Consider the following 11,051-nt stretch of genomic DNA (forward strand, 5'->3'; position numbering starts at 1 on the left):
CATGCGTCATTAAACCACTGATCTTTTGTGAGGCTTACAACATCAGACTCTTTATCTAACATTTCCTCTTCAACCAGTCCTCCAGGTTCAGCAGCAGAAAACACTTTTCCTTTTGTGCTCCATTGCTCTAAAGACGTACATGAGACCAGCATCAGGTCTTATTTAGCAGCACTTTAGTCAGCTGGGCTCATGTTCATCTTTAGTCTTGGTTAGTAACACGCTAAACTGAAACGAAATTCTGTGACCTTGGTGGTAATTGGGGACCGGCTTAGTAAATAGACCTTTGGTTTAAACTGATATTATCACCTGCTCACACACACAAATCTAAGAGGATAATTCAGCCACTGCTTTTTTTGTTTTTGATGTTGCTGTCAGATCACTTCTCAATCCACACCTTTATTTTGTCTTTTGAATGATCTGAATATGTTCTTTATCATAACAGCACAAAGCCCAATAATAACAACCCTCCTACATTCAGCATCCAGCGGTCATGTTCCTCCTGAGCCGACAGCAGGTGCGTATCGCTGTCTTATCATATAACGCTTGGCCCTTGTGCAGATTATATTTACTCTGTGCTGCCGTAAGCACCTTGCCTAACAGATTATATGAATTAAGACGTTATTATGGGCTCTGGCCAGGAGCTGCATGTACCGATGATTTGTAACAAGGGCAGTGCTGAGGTGAGTCAGCAGCAACTGGCCTGATTACAGCAGCTGGACCTCAGGAGGAAAACCCTTGGCTCATCCGCGGTAAACAAAGACAATAAGGGAGCAAGGACACTCTAAAGCAGCGGTCGCAGCTCGGATAGACGTAATTAGTAATGAAATCCAAAGCACATGAGATCATTTGTGTGTCTGTGAGATGTCGCAGGAAGAGAAAACACAGAAGAGCCAGTTTGGTTCATAGGAATTAATCAATATTTTATATTCTTTTGTAGCAAAATCTTTTCACACAGAAACAGTTTTTATTTTTTTTTTTTGTTTTCTCCTAGAACCTCAGGTGAGAATCATGACTATGTCGAGTCAAGTACACACTTAAATGGCATTCTCAGTTAGCAGACTAGAAAGGTTCTTTACATGATGCCACGAGCAGAACAACAGGTTAAAGGGTCCGTTCACCCGAATTACAAAAAAATAACAGATCTTTTTCATTTACCTCTGGTGGAATCTAACATCACGATCGTTTTCGTTTCATTTGGTCAGGTTTTGAGATATCTGTCTTTGAGACTGTCGCCTCCACCCCAGCATAATGGAGGTGGATGGATGCATTGAAAAATATCCCATTACCCAAAGTTGTGGAGAGTTTTGACTGGATACACAGTATTTGGTACTCGGATCAAATCATTGGTCTTTACATGGGATTTGTTGACAATTCGAAAAATATATAATATGAATATAATATTGCCGTCCTTATCTTTTAATGTGTTTACCTGCATTAATGCAGACATCATATGAATATCCAATATTGCCTTGGTGATTTGCAAAATTGCCCAGGACCTAATACAGCCAGATATATTAAAGGGACAGCTACTATGATATAAACATTATGACAAAATATTGTCATATCGTATTATCATATTGCGGTTAATTGGCGATTCTAAAGTTCCCATAGGTGTGAATGTGAGCATGTATGATTGTTTGTCTCTGTATGTAACTGGCAACCTGTTCAGGGTGTACCCCACCCCTGCCTAATGTGAGCTGGGACTGGCTTTAGCCCCGCACCCCACCCCCGCAACCTTACAAGGATAAGCAGTATAGATAATGGATGGAAGGATGGATGGATGGATTATGATTTTGGACACCCTAACCCCTTTATATTGAAGGAAAAGGTAGAAATCTCATAGACAGACATCTTAAAACCAGAGCAAAGAAAACCAAGATCATCTACATGGTGGGTACAACTAGAGGTAAGAAGGACAATCTGCTTTTTTTTTTTTTTTCAATTTGGGTGAATTGACCCTTTAAAAACAACAAGTCATCCGCTTCCTTCTACCTGCTGTAACATGTAAAATACCCTCCCAGTGAGCCAACTAACAATGGCCAAGTTGGTACACCACAGAAAAGCACCTTCTCACGGTTTGCTTCACATGAAAATAAAAGTACTACTGTACGATTTTTCCCGCTTTTACATTCTCACCCAGTTATTGTACAAAAAAAATGCCAATATACATAACAGTACACCTAGGGAAGAAAACAATAATAATAATAATAATAATAAAAAAAAACAAAACAAAACATGATGAACACCCCACATCTTCAAATGCAGCAGAGACCAACAGGGTATTAAGAAAGGCATCAAAATGTGTGCGGACGTCTTGGTTGATCACTAATCTGAACAGCCACTAATTTATAGTATTTTACAGCACGGTATGACAGAGGATGAAAGATAAATGATTGTGCTGATGAATCAATTCAAACGATACATAAACCAACCACGGTTATGTATGTGTTACCAAATCGAGTTTTCAGCCGTTTGGCCCTTAATAAGTTATCTTCCTCCCCCTTTTTCTCCACTTAATGTCCTCCCTGAAGCAGCATAATGACCTTTATCAGGCTAATAAACATCAATTTGGACTCTGCTATTTAACCTGGCTAAATGAGTAATTGTCGTACTCTCTTGTTTGTGTTGCCTAAAGAGAATTAGCTGAATAATACGTCCCGCTGTGCGTTTAAGCGAACGATTAAAAGGAGGCCTGATGGATTTCAAAGACCATTCATGTCTGACTACTGTAATATGTACTGATAGCATCTGAAACCAAACCCTGAGAGAACACTCTGTTTACATCAATGGCCTCTTCGCCTACAGGGACCGCTGTCGCCAGTGCTACCCAGTTGGGGGGGGGGGTATCAAAGCGTTCAGAGAGGCAGGATTTCAACCTGAGCTGGAAACATTACTGAATCTGGTTGGCTGGAGACAAAATCATTCTTTGAAGCTGTTTTTGTGTTTGTGACTCATCTGGTACTTTTGGATTTTTGTTGTATTTCCATTCACTGTCATAGAATAATAACCTCATACGATACATAACCTGAGGTAGAAATACAAGACTGGCTTGTTGTGGTTCAGAGAATGAACGGGAAGAATGGTTCTAGAGAATAGGATTTGCTATTTGAAAACATGTCATGTTGTCCGTTTGTGGCTGATTGAAATTTGACTCGGAGTGCTGTCTAAAGATGGGAAATTGCTGTGTGTGTGTGTGTGTGTGTGTGTGTGTGAAGGGACACTGTGTGTGTGTGTGTGTGTGTATGTTTAATCACTGACAACTACAACCTCATTACAGAGCTCTGCCTGCTGATGATTCACCTCAAATAATAATAAATAGTAAAAATGATAGAAAAAACCAGATGAAAATAAAAATGACTTTGTTTTAATTTTTCTATTCGCTCCTCTGGTCCTACTGTTGCAGTAGTCCCATTTCATGCTGAGGATCCACGACACTGTGATGCGCATTCAGTTCACCACAGTCGAGGCAAATCCTCTTGGTGTTCTTTTGATACAGACGTAGCAAATCCACTTTGAATTTCTCATCTTGCTTTCCCCTCCTTTTTCCTTGGAGATACTCTCACATACCCTGTGGATCGGGAATTATTCCATTTGGGCCATATATCGGCACAATCCTCGACGCTGTGCTGTTTCAAATGGGAACAGTTTTTTTTTTCAAATACAGTTAGAGACTGTCAGAGAGTTGAGGTCATGGCCAGGAATCTATCGATTCAAGTGTCTTTTTGCACATAATTACTTGGACAGTATTCACATGGATGAACTTCATGCAATACCCAAAGGTGGATTACTGCTGGAGCGTCCCTCCCTCTGCACTCATCTTCCTGTAGTTCCTAGTATAGATTTATAGTTTGGCCATGGACCTCACAGTTACACCGGCTGCACTCAAACTGTGCTCTCCATCACCCACTCCGAGCTCTCAAAAGTGGGCTTCTCGTCCTCACTGTCATCATACTGCAGCAGCATGCCGTTCACAGACAGACTGCGCTTAGTCCAGATGTTACTGATCCTTCGAGGGTAGTTGCTGCGGCACTGTGCGGCCCCCACGTGACCCATGTCAAAGGAGTGGCTTCTCTTGGGCTTACCCTCCTGGGGCAGCCCTAGGAGACGTCCCAGCATGGTGGTGGACTCGGCCCTTCCCAGCAGGGGTTCTTTATCAGAAGGGGGAGCCATAGCCACTGTCATCATGGCGTTGGAAGCGGTGGAGGGGCCAGAAGTCCCTTGGTGGTCCCTCGCTACCCCTCGCAGCTCCAGCGAGGTGAAGGCCCCTAAAAGGTGGTCCAGGTTTGGCCGTGCTTTGGCGCTGTGCCCGTGCCTCCTGAATTTGCTGCTGGGAAGGGTGCTGCATTCACTGCCCTGCATGCTGTAGCGGTCGCCAGCCCCTCGAACTGTTTGGCTGTCTAATGAGTTAGAAGAGGAGGAGGATGAGGAGAGGCTGCTCTGGAGGGAGCCACATTTGAACTCTACCATTTCCTCACGCATGACCACCACCGTAGACTTGACCTGTGGCGGGGCGCCGTTGAACCTGTTCAATCCCCCATTGGTCTGCGAGTACGTGTTGCTAACAGTCGGTAATTTATTAGCCTGGATACCACTGGTCACCTTATAGCGCACCATGAGGATGATGATAAACACCAGCAGCGTGGCCACAATGATGCCGCCAATCACCAGGATCATGGTGCCCCCCAGGAATCCACTGTGAAGAGACTGGCACTGCGGGTAGTCCTCCGTGGTGATGAACTGGACGCAGCCGACAATGTTGGTGGCAGTGAGGGTGGTGGCAGTGTCATCCCAGATGGCCAAGACGCACAGGTCATACTGCATCCCTGGGACAAGATTTGTGACTACAAAGGCTCTGTTAGTCATAGGAATCATCCTACAAGAAGACAAAGAGAGAGAGAGACCGAGCGTTAACAATGCAGACTTCTTACTATGGGAGTTCAACACAAGGCCAGAGAACAGTGGTGTTAAAAGCAACACTGTCTTTGTTTGTTATGCCCGGGTAGATCAAAGAAATAGCAAAAATGAAGCATGCTAAGTAGCTATTTATATGCACAGAGTAATTCAGAAAGATGACTTCATTGGTCCCAGTGTTATTCCATTTGATATGCATGAAGCAAGAGGAATGAGATAAGAATTGAATGGCCACGTTTTGTGCATTGTTTTGACTAAACATCATTTCTTGTATATTCCATTTAACACTGATTAAGTTGTTTTGAACTCTTTCATTATGCTACGCCTCGCTGCTTTTGACTGATGCTGAAAGCCAATGCTGCAGTATGTTAATTGTTCAAGATGTATTGGCAATCAATAAAATGCCGTGAGAACCTCTGTTTTTGTTGTGTAAACAAGAAGTAACAGAAGCTTTTATCCATCAAACACCTCTGTCTATAGAATTTTCATCGCACAAAGACATCTAATTAAATACTAGAGTTGTCACATTATGCTATCATAGAGCTTTAAATACACCTTACAGTATTTAAAACTTTGTTTCCTTATATGAAAGCCCTTTCAATCAAAAGCTATATGTAAAAGACATAAAGAGATTTATTCCTCCGCCTGTCATTACCAACACAAGTGTTTTAGCACCTCGTCTTGACTTGGCAACGGATCATAGTTAATGCCGTTTGTCTTGATGTGCGGTTTTCTTGTGGCGCCTGACCTGTCAAACATTCTGCAATTACACTGTTAACATTACACAAGCTGATTGGTAGAAGCTGTGTTTTGAAGGAGTTGGATCAATGCTGTGGCTGTATGCTCTCTCTTAACTGCAGTTAACTATACTGACCATTTCACGATGGAATGGAGCATCATTGAGATGTCAAACTAAAGTGGGCCATTTGCAGACCAGAATATTGCAAGGGATAATGCCCATATTGGATGAATTTGAATGTAAGATAAAGCCTCTACTGATGCAGTGAGGATGTAAATGTGTGAAAATTTGATGCTGAGCTAAAAAATTATGCTATATCTACAGTCCTATCAAGCCTTTTCATCAACTATAGATTCAACTTTAACCACTTCACCAGTTTTAATTACCAAATGCAAACCATATCCACACCTTAATCACGTGTCTTAGTTGCACTATGCTGTATATCAGTGCTTCCCAACCAGGGGTATTTGAACTTCTGCAGTTGAAGTGGATAAGTTGAAATAGAAAGCTAAATGTAATGCATGAATACATGGTTGAAATGTTGAGACTCTGCCTCTGCTAGTGGTAAAAGGCAGGAGTGCAAATGTGACCAAACCTACAGAAAAAAAGAGGCCCAGCCTAAGCATCAATGGTTCCAGGAATATTATGTCTTGAATCAAAAGTAACAATGGCCTCTTTTATATAATTAATAGTGTTCAATAGAGAAAAATAAATTTAAACCATATGGGTATACAATGGCCCTTGATAGCCATATTGGTAGTTATCTATGAATAGATTCCATCTATCCATCCATTGCTGGCTTGCTGTTCTCCGATAGTACAAGCATCCAAAGCTTTGATCCATCTGAAGCGCCTCCACCACAGAGCCCAGACACCAGCATGGCTGCAGTCCATTATTCATCCTTAATTGCCTTTTTCCATAACCAGGAAGAAGCTGTTCTACCTCACGTGTTCAGGAGAACTCATGCAATCTCTCTCCTCCCCCACATGGCTCTGATTGATTTTTAATCATGCTATTGCTTGAGTGCAGACAGTACCCTGGGAAACTGTGTCAGCCAACTAGAGCACAGTAGGTGTGCATGTGCAGGCAATGAAGTCATATCAATATTAATTCAAAAACAGTAGTTGGCCTCCCTATGCACATTATCTTTTCCTCCCTGCTCCTAATTTGTCTTCTGGCATGCAAAAGAACCACACGGGCATAAATCTATAAGCACTCAGATCTATTGCTTTAGGTCATTTTCCTGTTGTAGATACACTACACTCCATGTTCCATGAGTATGAAGTAGAGATGCTTTAAAAGCATCAAATACACATGACAAAGACAACTTCAGCGTTAGCATTTTTAACATAATAGTTAGCAGTTGTGCAGGAAAGTGAACCAAATGAGAAAACAACAAACTTAAAGGGGTGTAAAGTATGTATCACTTAAATGTCTCAAAGTAGCATTTAAAACAGCGAAGATTGATGTTAGTAATGATTCTGTGAATTAACAATAATAATTTTTTCTGGAAATTACGTAAATGCTGCAAATCAATGAACACAGAAAATAAATGCTGTTTACAAAGTCCACATTAGTGTTATGTTTGCACTTTTGTATGCAATAGAGAAAATTCATAAGGCATTTACTAGAAACATGGATGAGTCATCCAATGTTTCTGTCACTGGAAAGAAAGAAAAAGGGTATTAAAAATTCCTATTGTTGTCTTTTCTCTGGCATGACAAACTGACACAGAGTGTGCAGGCAAGGAAATCAGATAAACAACTTGTTATTGAATTTGCAGAGATGGTGTGTTGGATTCACAGTGTTTGAACAAAGTAATATCTTTCGTCATTACAGTGTACAGTTCTAATCTATTCACAGCTAATAACCAGATATTTTGCCCTCCCATATTCTGTCAATTACCTTTTAGTAAATGGCTCCTGCTGGAAACATACAGTACAGGTAAACTGTGCAGGACTGTTGCACTGAATAAATTAACTTTCATGATGAGGTGCTGCACAAAGGCACAAATATAAAACTACTGTTACTTCTATCCACGACGGGCAACTTTTCTGATGCATTGAATATCTCCTTTAGCATAACTGAGGAAGTCATTCTCTGGACGGATCCATTAATGTGTGGAACCCGAAGGGGATACTGAATTCCAAAATGATATGTGTGATATGATGTCAGATAAAATGTATCATAAAGAATCACATATAGGATGCATGAAAGGTCGATCTATTTGTTTGCTCTTACAACACAAGCTCAGTACATTTGGTCCTTTCTAATGTCTCCAAACTCACTGTCTCATTTGACATAGGAAATTGATTACACAGAGCCTGGAGATCTCCAGCTGCAGTCTCCAAGCTTACACTTCATGGACTTGAGCAGCTTAAGAAGGATACATTAAAATGAGGGTCTATAATCCTTTTTCTTCTTGGATTTCTAATTAATGGTTCAGGGTGAGGATTTCACTTTGGGTTTTCTTAAAAATGTGAAAGCAGCATGCTCACCAGTTGTCAATTTAAGGAAAGAAGAAAAAAAAAAAATCAAGGATTAGAAAAATGAATGTTGATCTCCGAGTAACACTTCAAAGAAAATTACTGTCTCAAGTACTCACTCAGCAAACAATTAGCAATCGACTCAAGAAGCTGAGCAGTGAATGTTGTGAAGTTATATATTATAGACTACCTCAGGCTTAATTTACCACTTTGACCAGAAAGGTCTCAGCTCCTACTTGGATGTAATTGAATTATATCACTCCTTCTTACCTGTAAATGAGGACTTCATCCTCTGAACAATTGTACTGAAGCTGAAACATTTTTACTTTTGGAGTTGATTTGCTAACAGTCCACTTGACCAGAGCAGAGGCGGCGGTCACTTCTGATACAGACACCACCTTCTCTGGTGGAGGTTTAGGCTCCCCTTTACTGATCTTGGTAGAGCTAGTTATGTCAGATAGCCCAGACTTGGGCTGCGTGGTACGATTTGTACCGTTACTCAAATGGGGGAGTTGAATGATTGATAGCTCGATGGAGGCTGTAGATTCCCCAGCAGCATTAGCAGCTATGCAAGTAAAGGTACCGTAATCCTTGGATGTGGTGATTGTTATGTCCAGGGTGCCATTTTCATATACTGTCGCTCGAGAGGAGTTGCTGATCAAACGGTCGTCAGGAGCAACCCAATGAACAGTTGGCATTGGGTCGCCAACAGCTTTGCAGCGCAAGCTAGCCGTTTGGCCTTCCAGAACAAGCAACTTGTGCGTATGTTGTGTGATCAAAGGTGGCTCACAAACAAACTCCTCCTCACGAACAGACCAAAAGTAGCGCCCCTTTAGACTGGCGGGAGAAGCGCAGGTTTCCATGTCATCCTCACGTTCCAGCCTTCGAAGCCAAAGCACCTCACAGTTGCAGTGTAATGGGTTTCCACCAAAGCTTAGAGAAAGCGGAGGTGCGTAAGGAGTGCTCATCACAACACTGCTCTGGGAGCGCGCAAAGATGGGGTCCGGAGGGAGCTTCTGCAGACGGTTGGAGGTGAGGTCCAAACGGGCCAGTTTATCCAGATCTGTAAAAGTCCCCTCAGAAATGAAGGAGATGAGATTATGATCCAGACTCATCTGATGGAGGTTGACCATCTTGCGGATGGCTTCCCAAGGCACACTGCGCAAGTTATTATATGACAAATCCAAATCCTCCAGTGTCAGTAACAAGTCATCAAAGGCTGCTTTGGAGATCCGACTTAGCTGATTGTTGTTGAGGATCAGGTGCTGCAGGTTGATCAGCCCTCGAAGGTCATCCGGTCCCAGCTCGGTCAACCGGTTACTGTCCAGGTGCAGGGATCTCAGGGTTTCCAGGTCAATGAAAGAGAAAGGCTGGATGGTGCTGATGGTGTTGCGGGACAAGGTTAGATCCACCAGGCCTGACATGTTGGCAAAGTCCAGAGTGGAGATCTTGAGGATGAAGTTGCCGCCCAGCCGGAGCTCCACAGTTCGCCGGTCGATGTCCGGTGGAACGAAGAGCAGGCCTTTTGAGGGGCACAGAGTCCCTAGAGACTCTGAGAGGTTCTGGCAGACACAGTATTTTGGACATGCATGGACCATCGTAACTGTGGTTCCCAGAAGCAGGAGACTGATGACCACTTTGTCCATGTTAATTCATAGAAAGGGGACCTGCAAAAACAAAAGAAAACATGATTAATTTAAATTTAATGATTTAAGATTTGACCACTTTAAATATTTTTGGCTGCATGATGATTTCAGATCCAGTGCCTCTGTCCATTCTTACATTAAAATAAGATGATCCTCACATTCAGAGAAATTTCTACTTAGTCATCCATTTTTCGCAAGAAAATAGTGTGTGGAAGCTTCCCATTAACACAGGTCAGATAAAACTCCACTATGGTCCTCAGACCATGTAGGCAAAAATTGCTCACTTGCTGAGGTGGTCTGATTATCCTCCATGAGAATTTTTCACATTAATATTCCCTATTATAATATTCATTATGCATTTATTTTGCAATGCAAAGAACAGGTGAGAAATCACATGAGGATTGTCTGAATGAAGCTCTGAATTAAACAGTGCTAAGAAGCTATTTTTAATGACGCACGCTTATAAGCTGGTCATTACTGATACACTAACATGCATGCAGTGGAAACTAGTTCAAGTGCACGGCACATGCATGTGTAATGCGGAGTTCTTCATTTGAACGAGACTTGCAGGATTAAAATTACTGCTCGTGGTCTTTTACACTGTCTTCCTCTTTCTGTATCTCTGTGCATGTCTCTCCATTGTCTCTGCACCGTTTTGGCAAAGGATAATGCAATTTGGAAAAAATATTCCAGGAGCCGCAGGTGTTAGACTGATCAGACTTGGCTGACAAAATCAGCACGCCTCTGTGAACGTCTTAACAGCCCTCACACCTGGCTGACTCCTCTGAATGGATGGCCACACTTGGCTTCATCCAACGAGCTTTTAATTCCCCCAGACATTTGTATCATTAATTCCTAATAAACTAAAAACCTAAAAATCAATTTCAATCATCGTTTTCTTTTTCTTTTTTTTTTTTCTTTTACACCAGCAACATTTATTAATGGAAAGCTCTGCCTTCTGGTCTGGGTGGTTCTCACTCGTGCCATGGGGAGGCACAGTTGTAATGTTTCAATGTTGACCATATGTTTGTGCTATCATTCATTATTATTCATAAGTGTGTGAGATGCTGGTTGTGGCATGAGGACTTCTTATCTCCGACTTGCATGTAAAACCCCTTCATGTGTAGACCCTGCTTTTCAATAACTCATAATTGGAAGAAGCAATATGTATAAGTAACCCCTCTTCTTCCTTCAATACCAGTTTGCAATTATATCATGAAGTGCCTCTGCAACTAGACTGTGTGTTACACTGAGATAATTACAATGAAA

The 11,051-nt window shown here is 41.9% G+C and overlaps 1 protein-coding gene across 1 annotated transcript; it reads right to left on the reverse strand.

The window, feature by feature from the left end:
- Positions 1 to 912: 912 nt before the first annotated feature.
- LOC111656287 (leucine-rich repeat and fibronectin type-III domain-containing protein 2) lies at positions 913 to 9,792 on the reverse strand. The gene is made up of 2 exons (XM_023407949.2): positions 8,407 to 9,792; positions 913 to 4,873 (listed from the first exon to the last, which is right to left on the reverse strand). The coding sequence occupies exons 1-2, from the start codon at positions 9,780 to 9,782 to the stop codon at positions 3,883 to 3,885; spliced, it is 2,367 nt and encodes a 788-aa protein (XP_023263717.1). The 5' UTR covers positions 9,783 to 9,792; the 3' UTR covers positions 913 to 3,882.
- Positions 9,793 to 11,051: the final 1,259 nt, after the last annotated feature.

This window comes from Seriola lalandi, unplaced genomic scaffold (genome assembly GCF_002814215.2).
Source record: "Seriola lalandi dorsalis isolate HSWRI2012SDOR001 ecotype SW California unplaced genomic scaffold, Sedor1 jcf7180002054352, whole genome shotgun sequence".
Lineage (NCBI taxonomy): Eukaryota > Metazoa > Chordata > Actinopteri > Carangiformes > Carangidae > Seriola > Seriola lalandi.